Raw genomic sequence first — 19,530 nt, 5'->3', positions numbered from 1 at the left:
AAGAAAAATTACGACTTGTAGGAAAAGAAAAAAAATCTGGTGTAGATAAAAAAAATACATTTGTAAAATTGGTTAGAAAGTATTATACACACTGATTTATTTCAACAGTCGACATACAAAATATAAAAACTAGAAAAATAAATGAAATATTCGGCTCATGTTACTCTCCCTATTTAGGGTGAGATTATTGGAAGTATTTAAAGACATTTAAAGCTAAAGTTTTTTAAACTTCCTAAAGTTTAAAAGTTTTTAAACTTCCTGATTTCACTTGACGTAGAGAACTCTCAAAATCATGAGGATAAAATTTTTTTTACAATTTTAGAACTTAACGAAATATAAATGATGTGAATTTTCATATCATTATCAATGATTTCTTCACTCCCTCTCTCTTCAACCGTTGGGCGGTCTCAAAACACTCTGGCCTGAGTTTGTAAATTAACTGTTCAATAATCACAAAACAGCGAAGTTCAGTGGAAATTAAAAGAAAAATGATTGATCTATATGGCATTCTATCAGGCCATCGTGAGAAATTTTTCATACCACCTTCCACCGATGAAAAGAATGATCAACAAAGTGCTGTACTAACTTTCATTTTGCCCCTCGATTGATGCTCTCCGCGCCAATATTTGTTTGTTTGCCGGCTTGCGCGGCGGAAGAAAATATTTCATAATGTTCCAAACCTTCCGCGTGATCTACGTGCGTCCAGCGTTCGTAAACACGTCGGTCAAAACAAGAAACGATCGAACGAATCAAAAACGTTGGCGTAGAAGCGCGCACGGCGACATCAGTACACTTAACCGCCTCAGTCCGTCTGACCTAGTGTCGAAGTGGGGAAAGTAAACAGCGCTAATGTGTGCGGAAGGGAGGAATGCCCCCTCTCCCCCTCCCACCCGACGGGTGACAATTACGTGTCAGCGCGATGATGCACCCCCATACTCCCCCTTCTTTCTTTTTCCTCCACCCTCCCGCTACACTATAAATAAACACTACGCCACCCCGCCCGAAACCCGGTGCCACCGATTTGTTTGCCACTTCTGGCCACTTTGGGGGGAGGGGTGAGCTGCAAGAAGGAAGTAGGAAGCGGTGGATAAATAAGCGAACCCGATACAGCGATGCTGACGGCCCGACGAAGGTTTGTTTGTATCGATGAAAATAAATGGACCTTCGCGGGAACCCAAAAAATCCAAAGCCGTTGTTGCCTTAATCCTGCCAAACGATGGACTAGTACTGTTCTTCGCACACAAAGGTATTGTACACAAGCTGCCCCGAAGTGCGTTGAACGGTTTGGAAAACCCCCCGGAACTCACCCCAGTACGTCCCCCTCTTTTATTGAGGAACCATTTTCGCGCACCGATTGTCGCGAACAAAAGCGATAAAGTATCATCGGGCATGAAATAGAACCGTTTACGACCGTCGCCGGCGTTGAGGTTGCAATTGTTGTGTACCGGCACAGCATCATTAACGTCGTGCCTGGATGCAGTCACTTTCCGGCCGCATCCGGTTGGTGGTGTGCGTGCTATACGGGGAGAACTTTGTACGCAAACGATCATCAAACGCCAAAGGTGACCGAGGGAAACCGAGGTGGATGGAGGGTCGGGTAGAGGGGGTTTGCACGAGGTGTTAATTAAACTGTGAACCCCTGCTCTCAACGAGCTGGTCGCAGTTTCACCGGAGGGATGGGCCGTTTGTAGTGCCCGATCGCGACACAGTGTGGAAACGATCGGTCTGAAGTGCAGTCCGTTTGTCGTTGCTTTACTTACAACTTATCTGTTAGAAGTTAGTGCCTCAGCTGTTTGTTCCGACGAGGCTTATAGAGACTGTTTACCCTTTCAGATGGCAGAACTGATGCAACAGATGCGTGACCCGGCCACGATCGGCGGTGGCTCGGTTGGTAGCATCCCCCAGAGCATCGTCTCGTCCAGCGCGAACGCGAACGACCTACAGAGGGCACTACGCAACCAGGGCATCCACTCGACGCCCGCCTCCAACCTGAAGCTCTCGGAACAGATGCGCCACGCGCAACACGACAGTAGCCCGCCAACGCAGGCCTCCTATCAGCAGCAACAGCAGCAGGCCCTTCAGCATCAGTATCATCAACAGCAGCAGCAGCAGCAACAGTACCACAATGGTCAGGGCATCCCGAACCGGTTAGCGACCTCCAAGAGCTACTCCGGCGGGTTGAACCACTCGGCGGCCGGGGGCAACAGCGGGCCGACAACCGGCGCCAACAGCATCTCGTCCAGTCTCTCCTCCCTGCCGGACATTTCCGCCAACAACTCGCAGTTCTTCGAGGTGCTGTACGTCGGCAAGATCAAGGTCTCGCACAAGCGCGTCCCGTACACCTTCATCGATGACGCGCTGCCAAAGTTCAAGGCGTACGACGCGGAGAAGCTGCGCCAGCAGCAGGAGATCGCCTCACGGAAGGTATGTGTACGCGCGCCACTCCCGGCGTGGAAGGAATTCGTTTGTAAAGTAAACTTTGCTTTGGGTGCCCATCCACTTCCCAGACCACTTCTGACACATCCAGCGATACCGATGGAGACAGTCGACGAAGCGGCGATCCGAGCAACGCTGGCGATAAGTCGACGACACCGGCTCAACCGGCCACGGAGTCACCGGCACCGCCCTCGACTGACGACCCACCCGAAGTCTTCCAGGGTCGGCGTGTCAGCCACTTTGAGCTTCCGACGAAGAAAATGTAAGTCCACTTCCGTACATGCATAAAGCGTACAGCCAGATAGTCAGCCAGTTCCCGAGTGAGCTCACCGAGCGCTTTAGCGCGACCCCAATGAATGTAGGCAATCGATACGCGTACACACCCCCCCACCGGCACGTGTTCTATGTGTGTGTGTGTGCGTGTTTGTAGTGTGCGTTTGCGTGTTGGTTTGAAGATCCTACGTGTCGTGATCGTTGGCGATGATCACGGAGTATCTCAGGCGTCAACGAGAGGTCAGTGTAGATCACGGTCAACTGGATAACTGCGGAATAACATGTGTGTTACATTTGTGCCGTCAGCGCCTACCGTCAGCGGCTGTGTGCATGACAATCCTCCGACAGGGTCACAAAGGGGTTAAGGAATTAAGTGCGATTTAGTAACGTGATACAACACTACCCTATTCCCTCATTCACTTCCCCACCACATAGTAGTACGCACAACCACAGCCACACAGCGAACCCTAACCCAATTCCCAATTGCGTTCATCTCCAGCGAGGATGCCGGGGAAAACAATGCACCGGTTGTCGTTGGTGATGATGGTGGTAACCAATCCGGGGAGAGCACCAGTACTAACCCATCGGTGTCGTCAGCTACTACTTCAACTAGCAGTACCGCTACAGCCACACCGGCGTTGACAGTCCTGGCCAAAGATAGTAAACCGGCGGCCCAAGATGAGGAGTAAGTGCGGCACGATTGTTCAAGCCTCTTGTACTGCGCATCGTCAGCATTGTAGCTCGATCGTTTAGGTTGCCTCGTTTCGTAGTATCTTCCCTTCTGTTAGCCTCGCTGTTGCATGTTAGCGCTGCGGAGAAACCGAGTGATCTCGGACAAAAAACACACTCACTGCTTCTTGTGCCGCTGAGATCTAGAATGAAACGATACTTAAAGTAACAACATAGAACTAATTACACGTGTTTTTTTACCGATTATAGTACGCACTCTTGAATCATGCACAACTAACATCGCTAAGTAACTTATAAGTAAACAAAAAAACTTAAAGTTAGAAAACAAAACTTCATAAAACTTTTGATGTATCAAAAAGGGATCGTTTAAAAATAATCATAATTTTTCCTAAACAAAATAGGGCATCTTAATTGCAGCAAATTCACCAAGAAGTTTAAATTTCAGGATTACCGTAACGTACTAAATTTCATAACTTGAAAATTATATAGCACAAGAGTTTAAAGATGCAACAGTTCCTCGACAAGTGATTCAGAAGTGATCAAATAAAAAGCTTCCCAAGTAACAAATAGATAGTAAAATGTAAATGTAAACTCTATAGTTTAAATCTTTTCTCAATAGTTTAAATCTGATTTGTTGGCGTATTTTGATATTAAATGGTCAAATTTTGGTTGATAATGCGATAAAATACTGTAAAAAAGGGTACATACTACACTACCTTCTACTCCTACTGTATAAGTCTGTTTATCTTACAGTTATCTTTGGGTGTTTATGGGATTTCGCATTCCGTTGGTTTATTTCGTCTTAGTAAAATTTGATGCTAAATGGATTAGTTGTAAATATGTGAAAATGTAAAAGAATGAACAATACAAATATGACTGTTTATCTATCAATAGTTATACTCTTAAGTGGACATAAGACACGTAACAATTAACCTCTTCTAACAGATACAATTTATTCAGATACATGTCATAGCATTCTAGCATCAAAAACACGTGTTATCTTGTACCCTTGATTGTTCTGCCTTCCGCATGCCGCTTTGTTCTTGCTTCCTATTTCGTTGTGGCATGGCCCTCTCAATTGCTTCAATTATTTGCTGACGAAGTTTCTCTGCTTCCACCCCCTCCCCACTCTGCAGCGCTCCAGTGCGTCGCGATCGTTCGGCGTCGATCGGATCGATCCCGGTGGTGGAGCAGAACCGCACGATGGTGTTTCTGATCGGGCAAACCGATCTGCGGCTGATCAGCCCGGACCGCAAGCAGGTCCTGCTGCACAAGGGCTTCCGGGACGTGGCGAGCTGCGCCCAGGGCCAGAAGAACGCCGACCACTTCGGTATCATCTGCCGGGACGTGAACAACGACGGGTACATCGGGTACGTGTTCAAGTGCCAGTCGGAGCAGGTGGCGGACGACATCGTGATGGCGATCTCGCAGGCGTTCATGGCCTGCTCGGAGCAGAAGCAGAAGGATAAGGCGGCCGCGGCACAGATCTTCTCGTGCGATCACTGCCCGATGCTGTGGTACCACAAGCTGTGCACCGACATCGAGGGTTTGAGCGACAAGAAGACGCAGTACATGATCTTCAAGCGGATCGACACGACGCTGCTGGAGGACGAGCAGCGGTTGCTGATGGAGAAGTACAACGGGGCGGAGGAGGCGGCCGGCCATAGTATTGGCGAGCAGAATCAGTTTCTGATGATGCTGCTGCGGGCGCACTGTGAGTCGAAGCAGCAGCGGCACGTGCACGATACCGTCGAGAACCGGACCGAGTTCCTGAACCAGTATCTCGGTGGGAGCGGCATCTTCATGAAGGCGAAACGTTCGCTGACCAGCTCGTTCGATCATCTGCTGAAGCGGCGCACCAGCCGGGATGACTTTGTGGCCGGAGGGTTGAAGGATTCGGCTTCGGCCGGGGAGCTCAAAGATGGCGGGCTGGAGCCGGTAACACGCGCCCGAGCGTCTACGATCGGATCCAGCCCATCGATGGGTCGCAAGAACTCGGACCTTGGAAACGGTGGTCAAGCTGCGCCCCAGCTCAAATCCCCTATGATGGATATGTAAGTTGTTGTTGATCACAAGCTGTACGTTCTTGCTGTGACCCTTCGCTGTTTTCTCGATTTCAGCTTCATTAAGGTAGGCAACAGTCCGCGGGATCATAGCCACTCGGGCTCCTGGAGGCAGGCAATGCTGCACCGGGTAGTAACACCGTCGAAAAACATGAAAACCGGCACCGAGGAGTACATGTCGCCGTTGCGGGGCTCCGGTGGTCCGCCGGCCAAGAAGCGTACCCGCGAGGAGCTGCGCGAGCTGTGGCGTGTCGGCATCAAGCAAACAATCATCCTGAACCGCATGGACAAGGAGAACGCTCATCTGCAGGCGCGCCAGAACGAGATCAAATCGAACGAGATCCGGCGTATCAAGCTCGAGTACGACGAGATAACGGTCTGTGATAGGCGCTCAGCGGAGCAATGGGACGCGATACTGGATAAGCCGGCCAGCTCGTCGGCACTGCTGGCCGGGGTTGGTAGCGGTGGCCGTAGCAACCAATCTCTGCTGTACCAAGCGATCCGGAGCGGCGTGCCTCGATCACGTCGCGGTGAGATATGGATGTATCTGGCCGAACAGCACACGCAACATACGGCCCCGGTGGATACGACCAACTTCCCGAACTTCAACACACCGTACCACGTGTTGTTGAAGAACCTTACCGAACATCAACATGCAATATTCATTGATTTGGGTGCGTATCCAAGGGAGGAACTCTCTACAAGCTAAAGGAGTGATGTTGAAACTTGAATTTATTTTTTCCCCCACCTAGGACGTACATTTCCCGATCATAAGTACTATAAGGACGCGCTAGGCGTAGGACAGCTATCGTTGTTTAATCTGTTGAAGGCATACTCAATTCTTGATCCGGAGCTTGGATACTGTCAAGGGCTTGGATTTATCTGTGCTGTCCTGCTCCTGCATGTAAGTAACGGTGTTTAAAAACTTGTAGATCGATTATACTTACATTGATGCACTCTCGCTCTCTTTTTCCTCTTTCTTCCGGTGTAGCTTGAAGAAGCGGACGCATTCGAACTTCTCAAGCATCTGATGTTCCGCCGACAGATGCGTGCCAAGTATCTGCCCGACATGAAACAGTTCCAGCTGCAGCTGTACCAGCTGTCGCGCCTCCTTAAAGATCACATCCCCGAGCTGTACGACTGGTTCGATCAGCACGACATCTCGCCGACGCTGTACGCCGCCCCCTGGATACTGACCGTGTTCAGCTCGCACTTCCCGCTCGGGTTCGTCGTGCGCGTGTTCGACCTCCTGTTCCTCGAGTCGTTTGACGTGATCTTCCGGTGTGCGATCGCGCTGCTCGAGGTGCACCGGGAGCCGCTACTCCAGCGGGACAACTTCGAGGACATCATGAACTACCTGAAGAACGCCATCCCGAAGATCGACGGTGCGGTGATGGAGCAGGTTTTTCGGAATGTGTTCCAGTCCGATTTCTCGCGCCAGTTGATCGAATACCAGGTCGAATATAACGTGCTGCAGGAGGAGATGACGTCCCAGAGTCACCATCAGGAGAGCTACAACCGGCTGAAGGAGGCACACCATCAGCTCGACACGCAGCTCCAGTACACCCAGTCGAGCTTGATGCAGCTGGAGAAGACACGGCTCGCTCAGCAGGATCAGATCCAGTCGCTCCAGACGCAGGTGCAAACGCTGGAAAACACCGTCCACACGCTGGTGCGCTTCATCGAGCAGACGGTCGACACGAAGTCCGACTACGTGCTGCCGGGCGAAGTGTGTCGCATTCTGCAGCAGGTACAGGACCTGCACCATCAGCAGCAGCAGGCGGCACAGCAGAAGAAGCGATCGCCAATCTTTGTCGATCGCAAGATCGGTAAGTCGATATCGTTCAACAGCAACCTCGGGCTGGCCCTGAACGTACTGGAGGAAGCCAACGAGCCGGACGGTACGTCGGGTACGCCGACCAAAAAGAAGCAGCCCTACTTTCAGAACTCGTTCACCCAGATCCGCCAGCAACGCGCCAGCCTGTGGTTGCACAAGCTGGACGAGTGCGGTGGTAGCAATACCAGCCCGGAACATGGTACCGGTTCCGGCAGCCTATCGTCGTCCTCGCTCGGCTCGGCAACCGGCACGAAGGCACTGGTGAACAACAGCAGCGACGACAGTGGTATCGCCACTCCGATCAGTCCACAGCTGCACGCACCGTCCACGACACCGATGGTGGCGGAAAGTAGACCACTCGTCCCGTTCGACAGTCACCCGCTGAGCAGCTGTGGTGACGTGTCGGTCCAGTACAACGGTACCACGCAGCTGAAGTCACTGAAACCGCGTCCACCATCGAGACACGGTTCGGTGTCGTCCATCGTAAGCGAACCGGCGATCGCCGAACCGCGCCCTCAGACGGCCACGGATCGAAGTTAACGGACACGGACGAGCCCGCCCGAATGTGGCATTACCCGGCTAGGTTAGGTTTAAGCCCACTCTCGCCCTCTCTATATGCTTCAGGAACAGCTTAATCTATTTAAAAACAAGCCAGCAAACGTCAGCTTGCAAGGTTGACGCGACAGATGTGTTCAACATCTATGTTCTTCCAAGAAGTCCAGGCTACACCGGGTCAGCACTACAATACTCTAATCAAAATCGGCATGTGGCACACACAACTTTCAAAACCAAATCAAACTCCCTGGCTGGAGTTGGAAATCTTCATTATCCGTCAAAGTAAAATGTAACCTATTCTTACCTACCCCTCATTTCCAAAGATCTTTTTGGTAAACGCTATGACTTACTCTAGGTGTCGACTATCGAATGTCTTCTGTCGCGGGATGGATCATAGACCGCTAAAACAAAAACCAGAAAGTACGTAGAAGCTAAGGACGTTAGCGCTAAGGATCCCTCCAAATAAATCAAATCGTTGTGGATAAGTGTTTAGTCAATCCGTGTCCGGTGTGTCACCGTCCGGTTGGAGTACTGCACGGTCACCCTCAAACGGACAATCCAACTTACTATCCTCTCCCTTCTTCGTTTTAAACGCCTGCCCTACCGGTAGCCAAAAGTACTATATCTTCGTCTGCAAAACAGGCTAAAAACCGCTAAATTATTCTACAATCGAGCGCGACACGTGACAATAGTGGTGGCATGTGTCCGAAGGTTAAAATGTTAATGTGAATCATATTAATGCTATATTTATCGCTTTTGCAAAACACAAACAAAATGAAACAAGTAACAAAACAAAAAAATAGCAGGCTGACTTGAAGCCATGCAACAACAAAATCAAGAAAGAAAAAAAAACCCAAGTCAAACAAATCTCAGCAACCAAACCCAACGCCAGTAAATTGCTTCGTACAATTCGTGAGTGTGAAAGTAGAGTAGAGCGAGTAGATAATTAGATACTAGTCGAACGTGCAGCTAGGGCTCCTAAAGCTACTATTATCACCTTTATTACAATGCAAAAATCCTTATCAGGTTTAAGCTATCAAAATTGGCAAAACAAAAGTTATCGAGAGAAAACAACTCAGCATTGTTTAATTCTTCCCATGGTATGGGAAAGGAAGTACTTAAACGGTTGATGGTAGTAGGCGAAATTGTAAATGTCAAATGTGGCGCAAAAATCACAACACAAACATCAACAACCCACGTGGCGTAGCGTTCAGGGGGGGGGTTTTTGTATGGAACAAACAACAGCAACCGATTTGTTGTGTATATTTTTGGGTACTGTTTTTAAATTGCCTTCCGTAGAACACACCCGCAGCTTGCCTCCCTTCCCGATGCAATAGTAACGAACAATGGGAGGAAAAAAGGCACAGTACAGAATGCCCCTAAAACCCCTGTACTTAGAGCCAGCCTGAATCAATAGTACTCCCAGAACCGGTAGAAATTGTGTGTAGGATATACAAAGCAAACAAAAAGGAAAAACTATATCATTACCGGGATGCAATGGCGCTAGTTTTAATTTCATTTTCGGGAGAAAGAGAGAGAGAGTAAAAGAAAGTGCATGTGTAATGTGTCGGGGGAGGAAGTCAAGCCGACCATATATGTATATTAATGGCAGTAAACTATTCCGGAAATTTATAATCAGCTCGCGGCTGCCGCTTACTTGTGTGCTTATTGCCAATCCAGTTTGTTAGTAACCGTGCATAAATTCACTCGCAATACCTCCAAATTGAGCGAACGGAAAACTGGTAGAAATGCATCATAGGAAAAAAAACTAAGTGTTCCAATTTATCTGACCATCTCTCAATTATTTTGATTTTACCCACCAATTGATCGGTTGATGTAAATCAAATTCTTTCAACTTGATTAATTTTCTTTTACATAAAATATTTCCATATCGATAGAGTTACGATCGAGCTTGTTTGGTGAGGCCTTTTAGCGCAATTTCGGTTCAATTTTTAACTTTGTTGTAAATGTTTGTTTTCTTTTAACACTACTGCGCGAAAAGATATCATATGATGAGGTGTGGTGAGCTAGCGTGAGTTTGTTGAGTTTTTTTTACCTTAAGTTGTAGGCCCATGAGACCGTAGTCTTGTTTTAATCCCTATTATTTTATGTTTCGGTTATTTTCAAGTCCTCCCGGAACAGGGAAATCAAAAGAATAGCTACTCTTCATCACGCTTGAGGTATAGAAAATACAAAAGGATAAATGAATGAATTATATAACACCATCACGCGGCTGAAAATAATATTTAGACGAGTAAGGTATGGAAACATGTGACTGGAAATAAAAACCCGATATATAGCTAAAACCGAGTTTGACAACGATAAAACTGTGATCCGAAATATCAAGAGAAATCATAGGGCGAAATTTCCCCTAAAATTCGGATGCCTTATTTAAATGCTAAGCAAATGTGATGTTCCACTTCCATTTTACTTGTTTTTCCTTCTTACCTTTCGTTTATTGATTGTAACACTTTTCGTTTTTTTTTTTTGGTTTTTTGTTTGCTTTTGAGTAAGTTGCGTTTAATATTTTCGTTTCTAACTTGAGAGAGTCTTATAGTCTTCCGAAGGTATTTTACACTCCCTGTGTAGCTACGGAACAAATTTAATTGTATTCCTGCCGGACAGAAAAATGCTGAAAAATGTCAAAAGTACCTCCTCATTTCTAAACAACTCCAAAGAACCACTGACCACCAACTGGTTATTATCGTTTTCTAATACTTTTCTTTTCGCCTCCCGCGTGCATGGTTTTTAGTTCGGTGGATTTTCTATACCTGATTTTCGCTCCGTTTTACTAATCCACTAAGTTTCGCTACAGTACACCATCGTGTGTTGCTGAATTTTTAATGATCTCACTCTTACACCTTTCCTCACCAATTGATCGAAAAACGGTCCTCGGCGGCCCACTCGGCGGGTCAGGGGCTAGGATCGCGCTATCAATACGTATTTATTGCTTTCCAATCGCGCCCGTTCGTCACCTCCATCCTGCTGCTGGCTGCCTAGGCGATAATTAAGCTAAAAGCTTTTGCCTGTCCCTTCCACCGTCTTGCACCGCGTGTGAGGAAGTTGCAGGGGGAAGTGATAAAAAAACACACACACAGATAGCGTGGACAAACGAGTGGAGAACTTAATGGTAATATATTCATGCTGTCCCCTCCAACCATCTTTTTATCGTCGTCGATTTAGACTGCAAACCACAGTGTAATGCACCATCGGATTGATTATTGAAAATGGCAAAACAAACCTAATTCGCGTACCGAATTCGGTGTATCCTATTTGATTTCATCCTAGAGCCACATTATGCACAGCTCTTTACTATGAGTATTTTGCCGCTACACACCAAGACCTTGCCCGCCAAACGACACCCTAAACAGTACAGAAGAAGTAGAAGTAGTAGTAGCTTTAGTAGTTTAGCTTTCCCTTGTTATGTTTTTTTTTGTTGTGTTTCGATTACTTTTCGTTATATAGGTAAAATTGCTTATGTTAGGTGTAAGTCTTTTTCACTACCAGCCCCCCAACCAAGTCATCATCCACATGTGCCCACAAACACGTACGTACACACGCACAGACACAGACACATGCATACATTGTCACTTACATTGTCCACTCCCATCCGGGAGGGGGGTGACATCAAACTTTCGTCCTTAATTACTTACTGGAAGATCAAGTCGTTTCGTATTCGAGCACAGCAGTTGTTGCAGCAGGAAATCTTGCACCACCTGGGGCCCACCTCACCCCCCCCCCTCCCTCCCACCATCTGTCAAGGGTAGAAATCTTGGTGGTGGTGGAAAATAATTTTCACAACATAAAAGTTTCGGCTTGGCCACGGGTTTGAAACCCGGTTCGTCTGACGTGTCCTTATACCAAACGATTTTTTAAATTATCCTTTGGCTTTTTGTAAGGAGTTGAATGAGAAGAGCAGGCGAAAAGGCATAAGAAAATTAAAATAAATCAAGCGTAAACGAATATTCACCAGTGCCACGTGAGCACGGTTTTTGAAAACTGATTTGATCCTTTTGCCCTCTTCTGCATGGCATTGTCGACGACTTCTACACCACTTTCCGGCGGGGAAGGGATGGGTCGATACCACTCACTCACTTCGAAAAGTCGCGGCTTTTCTGCTGGTTAATTGCTTTCCACGCTTGAACGATGTCCAGGATGCGTCGTGGTTGTCTTTTGTCGCTAGACAAAAATCTCACTCCTACCCTGGGCACGGATGTACTCCTGTGAATGAGGTGGGTGGTGAAAAGATTCTCATTAAATTCCACAATAATGTATTAGGGTAACAGGGTAGGGTGAACAGCTGCAGAGAATATCGGCCCCAAGGATAAATTGGGGATAAATGTAAAACGTAATCGAAGAAATTAAAAAAAAATCTGAGGAGAAGATAAAGCAAACTAGAATAAAAAAAATAAAACACAGAAAAGCACGGTTTTGGGGCGGGCAAGGTGTGAGGTTTAAATTATAGTAATCTCTATTTTTTGCTCGAAATGTAAAATTTGGTTTATTTTTTGTCGCACACTGTAAGCAGATGTTCGTCTCGTGTCGGGGTGTTTTTTTTTTCTTTTACTACTATCTTCGTTGTTTTCCGTTCACTCTCTCCCTCTCTACAACGTGACCTAACTCGCGAGCTAAAATAATAATAATTATAATATGATGCTTAAAAAATAAACTAATGCCTCTTTATCGTGGTGCCGGATGTCGATAGAATGTATGTATGTGTGTGTGTGTGTAAAAATGCATCTGACTGCTCAAACTGATCAGCAGAAAGAAAACGGAAAAACGCAAACCAATATTTTCCTTCCTTGGGGTGCCATTTTGCGGAGCATTCATCAATAGCCAATTGTATGGGTCCGGAGTCAGGCCCGAAAAACCAATTGCAGTACAAACTGATTCACTTTTCTTGTCCTCTATGTGCTATTAACCTTATACCGGAATGATATCTACTAACTGAACAAAAAAAATTAACGCCGGTAGCTTTGAACCAAGCCAAAGGTCGATTTAAAGCCCCTAGGTGTACGAGAGGAGCTGGCTATCCACGTAGATGAAAGCCTAAAAGTCATCTTATGCCAGAAAAAAAATGGAACAAGATGAGGTAGAAGAAGAAACATAGAAACATACAAGACATACGAATAAATGCCACTGGTTATTGGTTTTCATTGCTTATCCTTGCTTATTAGAACTTTTTAGAGTAAGCATACGATAACTACACAAAATGTAAAATAGCCTACAGGACGCTAGGAGGGCGCATAAACGTGAATTAAAGCATCGTTGACAGTACGAATAGGTGACGGAATCAAGAACGTCGAAATGAACGAAACGAAACAGAAAATATTAAAAACACAGCATGGCTCCACTATGTAAAGTGAACCAAAGATTGTTCAATTGTACAAACACGCCTACTAGAATTTACATCGTTTTTTCACAAATAAGTAGATCGATAAACCATTAAGCCTAGCGTACCGTGCTAATCTCAATCATTAAAGAAAAAGGGACAATATTAATAGGGCCCCCAATTAATTGTTTGCTTAGCTACGTATAGTGAAACATATTTAGTAGTTCCGGAAAAATATTAAAGCTGCTTAAACTTTTCTTCTCGCTAACCGTAGCCTGCTTGTCGTGGAGTGTCCTAAACTGGTGGCATAACCGTTGGTGTCTGTTGGACGGTTCAACACAAGTTGGAAGAAAACAAAAATCGAATCGGAGTAAATTGAAGAACTGAAAAGAACGCAAACGAACGGAGAAAACGGGATACTGCCACTGCTGCTGCTGCTGCTGCTGCCATTGCTGAAGGGTGATTGACCAATGCTCAACGGACAGTTGAGGTACGCGCCCTACCTAGTAGAACTGATTGCCATGGATCGGCTGACCGTGATGGTGGTTTTGCAGGTGGCTGTTGAGGATCGACTGGGCCGGCGAGGTAAAGAGAGACGGAGAGATGGCGCCACCGATCAGCTGATGCTGGGCCACGTTTTGCGTGGAGGTGGCCGCGCACCCGATCGGAGGTGTCATGGCGAGCTGCTGGGCCGTGGTGGACTGCTGCTGTTGCTGCTGATGTTGGTGCTGCTGCTGTTGTTGCTGCTGATGATGCTGCTGATGCTGCTGCTGCTGGTGATGGTGTTGGTTCTGCTGAACGTTCGAGGACGACTGGAGACGGCCCGTGCTGGAAATCAGACCGGGATGAATGTTGGGTTGATTACCGCTACCTCCACCACCTCCGATCGCCATCAGGTTCGTGTTGATGATCGTCGACGACATGTCGACCTCGCCGAGCCCATTCACCGTGATTCCGTTGACGAGGTTGACCGCATTTCGAGCCCCCTGGGCGTCGAGCTGGCTCCAGTACGCTTCGCTCGGTGAGGTCGTGTTCGAACCGGGCGGTGCTGGCACCGGAGCGCCCGTGTAGCGGAAGTACGGATTCTTAAGGTCGAGCGTGTTGGAGGAACTTATCATCGTGCCCTCGAGCTTCAGGTCGATCTCGACGTCGTAACTCTGGCGCTGGTTGGCCGCGAGCACCACCTTTCCCGACAGTACCTGACCCTGTTTGACGAAGATGGGCGTCTGCAGTAGACAGCGCACCTGATACCAGTGCGTCAGCGGCTCGGTCGGGGCCGTCGAGAGCCAAATCTGGGCGCAGGAGCCACCGAACTCGACATCAAACCAAAACGCCAACCCGTGGCAGGTGCCCGTCTCGAGGATGTGAAACTCGACGTCGATCTGGATGCGGTGCAGGTCCTTCTCATCCGCGGTGAGAAAGTTTGTCGTGTGCCGCACCGACTTTGCCATGCAGATGCGTATATCGAACGTGTCGACGATCGGCTGGCGGAAGTATTCCTTCATGGCGGCGTCACGCAGCGCCACCAGATTCACGCCGTGAAACTCCGTCTGCATCCAAAAGTTGGCCTTATTGTATTGCTCCATGTAGAGCGCCTCGTCGGTGAACGGGGCAACGTGCAGGTCCCCGCGGGACGGATACATCTTGCCTTCCGGTTGCTTGAGCCACTTTTTGCCATGCAGGTACGTCTCGAGCATCCGTTCGTTGTACAGCATGTAGCCCATCGGCTCGGAGATGATCACATCCACCCGCTCCGGCAGCTCAATCTCTTCGATCTTACCCGCAATCACGATGATCTTGTCCGACAGATGGTTCGAGCTGACCAGCTGCTGGGCGTATTGAGCCATATTACTGGCCTCTACGGCGTACACCTTGGCAGCGCCGGCTTGGACGGCGAAGAACGACAAAATGCCTGCAGATAAAATTATCACGCGAAGAACAAAGAAAAAGTAACAAAAACAAAAACATGAGCGATTGTAAATACAAGTCTTGCCCAGATTAAAAGGAGGAGGGAAAACAAATAAACCTACCAGACCCGGCACCAACGTCGAGGACTACTTTGTTCTGAAAGTCCGGCGCGTTGTTGTAGATGGCCCGCTGGTACGTACTGGTTCGCACAAAGTCCTGCATCATGTTCTGTTGCTGCGAGAGATAGCCGTAGAACTGGAAATACTGTGACGCGGACGAGTCCTCCGTGCGCAGGTTGAATACTGAGTTCACTTTGCCGGAAATTTTCTGCAGCAGCGCCCGGAACTGGCCGCAGTCAGCTTTGGAAGCGAAACGGATCAGCACCAGCTCGCCGCCGATAATGAGCAGATGCGCCGTGCTGCCCCGGTTGAGGTGCGTCGTGTCCGACCCATTCACTAGGAACTCCTCGAGCTGCCGTTGCCCGCCGCCACCACCGCCTTCCTTCACTATCCGCAGCGTCATCCCCTGCGGGTCGTACCCGCACACGATGGTCACTTTGTGGTCGTACTTGGGCACCAGCTTGTCGCTGTCGTCCATCGCGAGGACGCTGCATCCCTGCAACCGTGCTAATTGTTCGCTCATATTTTACACTGCTTTTCCTTTTGTGTCGCGCGGGGTGTCTGCACTGCTTTCGGCGTTGGCAAAGCGATGGATCGAGCGGGTTTCGCGTCACTTGAACACGTTCGTTACAAAGATAGGTTCGTTTCGTTTGACCACTTTCCCTACATTGTTTTCTTAAGCTTAATACCACAAAATAATTGTTTTCCGCTCGGACGCAGTTTTACGTGTCGCTTTGCAGACAGACGAGTTGCTTCTGACTAGTGTTGGCAGAATCGGGGTCCGAAAGATTTGAAGATTCGATCCCCAGATGGATTCTAATGATTCGAATCCCATTTGCCGGTTCGGATCAGATTGGATGCGATCGAGGTGAGCCGTATTAGTCACGTAACGAGTCGATATAGAGACAATGTGATTGATTTAAGTTTACTCGACTCAAACGCTGAAAGGAATGGATTTGACATAGATTAAGTTTTTTGCGCAATTTGTAACTTAGGTTCGAGAAAAGTTCATGAACCAATTTTTAACAAAGAAATACAGTAGAACGTCGATTATCGAAGGTGTTGTAGCATTACATTCAGCCTACAAAGTGACAATGATTCGAACCAGGACCTGATATTCACTTTTACCGGATTTCGAATCCTATCACTTCCTTTTTCTTGGCTTAACGACCTTGTTGGTCATGCCTGCTCCGTGGCCTTTTGACGCTATGTGTACGTAGATAGTCAGTCTCCTCGTACAGGGGAGGGTCCGGTCTCGGTTGAGATTCGAGCCCACACCGTCGAGGTGGTGAGCCCGGCGCTCATGGGCAGATTTTCTAACCGGCGCTACCGCACGGCTGTCGCAGACCCCTATCACTCTTCTTTGATATTGTACGATATACCCACCACTAGAACGAAGCAGCATCTTCGACAGCTGTCATGGCGTCATAACGCTGTCAACAAATTTTGTTTGTTTACTGTTTATGTTTTAATGCAGCAAGCGGTGTACACTTTATGAAATACTTTGCGAAGAAAAAACGAATAGTGTAATGAGAGGTTCATCGTAGTAATGAAAATTTTCTGGCAATTCAACATCGTAAGAGCATACCGATCCAGCAAAAATGTTGCAGCTGTGCTGTCGAACATGTCTTGAGCCAAAGTTGTTCAGTGAGCTACGGTCTCTTTTCGATACGTACAATGATTTCGTTTTACGAGACGCCTTGCAGGAGTTATTCCAAATTAAGGTAAACGTAACCAAAATCCTAGTCGATAAAACGCTGCTCTGATGTTCTACTGTTCCATCTCAGGTTCAACAAACCGATATGCTTTCGACTATTTGCAAACAATGCGTATCAAATTTGTGTACTGCTCGAACTATTCGTAAACAGTTTCTTGAGGGGAACTACAAGTATCGGCAAATGATTAAGTAAGACATGATTGTTTCTTATATTCAAAATTCCAGACTAACATTCGATTTATTTTTCATGTCCTCACCTATTTGATCGTAGTACGGACATTCCGGAAACGAATGATTCTCTGGAAAATAAGCTGCCCGTCCCTACGGCAAGCAACAGCCAATCACTACCTACGGTAGAAAGCACAACACAGGAAGACTTCGAAGTAACATCAAATAGAAATCCATCCGATATCAAATCGAAAGTAAAGTGCGAAGAAATATCGCAGGATTCCGATGATGAATCTGTTGTGTATGTGCTGGGACGTTTCGACAAAATTGACGAGAAAAACATGCAACTCTTGGACTATGAAATAGAATTGGTATCAAACAAACCTAAAGAAGCCGCGCCTGAACGGTACGAAATTATCGAATACGAACAAAGTGATTCAGAGGAATGTAGAACGGAGAGTTCTTATAGTGTACACCCAGTGACGAGGGACGAGGAAAATGTCAGTAAAGATATTGAACTATGTTCGGAAAGCTCAGAACCACATTATATAGATACAGGTACTTTCAACAATGTGCAACAACATGAATCTGAAATCGAGGTAGAGTCAACAAATAATACCACAGCCGATTTGCTAGTTCAGTATTACTGCGAGAAATGTGGCAAAATCTACGAGCATAGCGAACAGCTGGGAGAGCATATTGTATCATGCAAATCGATACGTGCCGCAAAGTCATGCGAGGAACAGGTATCTAAACCTCAACATTACACTGAGGCAAAACCTTCAGGAGAAGCCATAACTACCAGCCAAATGTGCTCGAAAACTTTCACCCGAGAGTCACAACTATTAAAACACGACAACCTTTGCCATCAGAGGAAATTGAAAGTCTCTCCGCAAGATTCCATCCCGGATTCAGGAACCGATGTGAAAACGAAATCGAAAAATCGGAAATCATTTCAATGTCGATTTTGCCCGAAAGCATACAACGCGTCCGCGGCGTTGGTGGGTCACGAAAACATGCACACCAGGCAGCAGAGTTTCTTCTGTTCGGTTTGCGATCGATCGTTCGCCCAGTACACCAGCATGCGGCGGCACATGAAGATACACGACGATATAAAACCACATGAGTGTGACATCTGCCACAAATACTTCCGGCAGCGTACGGTGATGCTGGCACACCGAAGACGGCATACGGGCGAAAAACCGTACGTGTGCGAGGTGTGTCAAAAGCCCTTCCGTGATCACAGTACGTTTTCGAAGCACCGGCGAGTTCATCAACTGAAACCACTGAGTTCAAATATATATGCGCGTAAGAAAAACATGGATTTTGCATTGGATAGTTAAATAAGAAAATAATGTTAAAGATGTACATAATTTTACTATGAATTTAAAAAATATGATGAATTTGATTTCTTAAAACCACATGCTGTCGTATTTAATCGTGCTGTAAATATGTGTTTGGAATAAATCTTTGAATAACCTTGAGTTCTCTTCAAACATCGACCAAGTGAAGTTCTTTCCATAGCAAAAGTCAAATCTTAGCATTTCTCTTAACGTTATTGCTTTGGATACTTTCAATTACAGTGGTAAGTTTCTTTCATGTTCTATTGCTTATTTCTTTATAAATGCGAGTCGAAAATCTGTATTGGTAGAAAATGTTGAATTGGCTATAATTGATAAAAAAAAATAATGAAAAAATAATAATAATTGTTAGTTTGTTGGAATAATAGAAATAGTTTGTTCAAAATGTATAGTTAACATTTCTCATGAGAAATTGTCCATGCAGTTGTTCAATACTCTCTACCTACACGCTTTTATAAGATTTTCCAGCACCTAAGGCACTCTCCACGGGAAACCATAGAAACCAGCCATAACAACGCTGGAAGTGTACAGCATCACTACAATAGACCGTTATATACTAATGGAACAGCTGTTGTTAGTAAACACCTTTCATTCAACAGTGTACCGGATCCGAAGGAAAGTGTGTCAGCCGATTGTAAACCACCCCAGGGGCCGATCGAGTGGCTGCTGTCCGTAAACAAACCTGTTGCTTGCTGGGAGCTTGTCTGGAATGTGAGGCTGCGCATACCCTCAGCAACGCTCCTATGGTCCTAGCGTGCAACAGGTAGCTTTACGCATTACGCACCGGATGCTTGCAAACATTTAAGGTAGGAACATCCTAAATAGAATATTTTTCAATTTTCATTCCAATTAAGCTCTAGAATCAATTGCTTAAAAAGTAATCCAAGCAGCGTGTGCTATAAATAACCGCAGTATTGGAAACCAACCCTCTCCATAGGGAAGCAACCGGATGGGTCTGGAAACCGGAGTTTTCGTAAACAACACGCCGCACAGGCGCACAACCGGGTGTTCCACAACGGCCGAGTGGTCGGGAAGCTGAAAACAAGCCAACCCCCTCTGGCGATTAACGGT

The 19,530-nt window shown here is 46.9% G+C and overlaps 3 protein-coding genes across 3 annotated transcripts in view; 2 read left to right on the top strand and 1 right to left on the bottom strand.

Annotated features, from left to right (window-relative positions):
• The window catches only part of LOC131259123 (TBC1 domain family member 4), a 28,565-nt gene extending 19,795 nt beyond the window's left edge, over positions 1–8,770 (top strand). The window contains exons 4-10 of the mRNA XM_058260552.1: positions 1,834–2,424; positions 2,508–2,698; positions 3,209–3,394; positions 4,536–5,453; positions 5,520–6,136; positions 6,215–6,366; positions 6,454–8,770. Coding sequence (XP_058116535.1) covers positions 1,834–2,424; positions 2,508–2,698; positions 3,209–3,394; positions 4,536–5,453; positions 5,520–6,136; positions 6,215–6,366; positions 6,454–7,839 — 4,041 coding nt within the window. The 3' untranslated portion in view covers positions 7,840–8,770. The remainder of the gene's footprint in view (positions 1–1,833; positions 2,425–2,507; positions 2,699–3,208; positions 3,395–4,535; positions 5,454–5,519; positions 6,137–6,214; positions 6,367–6,453) is intronic.
• Positions 8,771–12,299: 3,529 nt separating this feature from the next.
• Positions 12,300–15,940, bottom strand: LOC131272385 (histone-arginine methyltransferase CARMER). Its single transcript, XM_058274103.1, has 2 exons — positions 15,217–15,940; positions 12,300–15,098 (listed from the first exon to the last, which is right to left on the bottom strand). The coding sequence occupies exons 1-2, from the start codon at positions 15,734–15,736 to the stop codon at positions 13,690–13,692; spliced, it is 1,929 nt and encodes a 642-aa protein (XP_058130086.1). The 5' UTR covers positions 15,737–15,940; the 3' UTR covers positions 12,300–13,689.
• Positions 15,941–16,696: 756 nt separating this feature from the next.
• Positions 16,697–18,588, top strand: LOC131272386 (zinc finger protein 732-like). The gene is made up of 3 exons (XM_058274104.1): positions 16,697–16,937; positions 17,001–17,119; positions 17,202–18,588. The coding sequence occupies exons 1-3, from the start codon at positions 16,815–16,817 to the stop codon at positions 18,439–18,441; spliced, it is 1,482 nt and encodes a 493-aa protein (XP_058130087.1). The 5' UTR covers positions 16,697–16,814; the 3' UTR covers positions 18,442–18,588.
• The last annotated feature ends 942 nt before the right edge of the window (positions 18,589–19,530 follow it).

Source organism: Anopheles coustani, chromosome 3 (assembly GCF_943734705.1).
Source record: "Anopheles coustani chromosome 3, idAnoCousDA_361_x.2, whole genome shotgun sequence".
NCBI lineage: Eukaryota > Metazoa > Arthropoda > Insecta > Diptera > Culicidae > Anopheles > Anopheles coustani.
The sequence above is the reverse complement of the archived record's forward strand: the minus strand, read 5'-3'. Positions and strand labels throughout refer to the sequence as shown.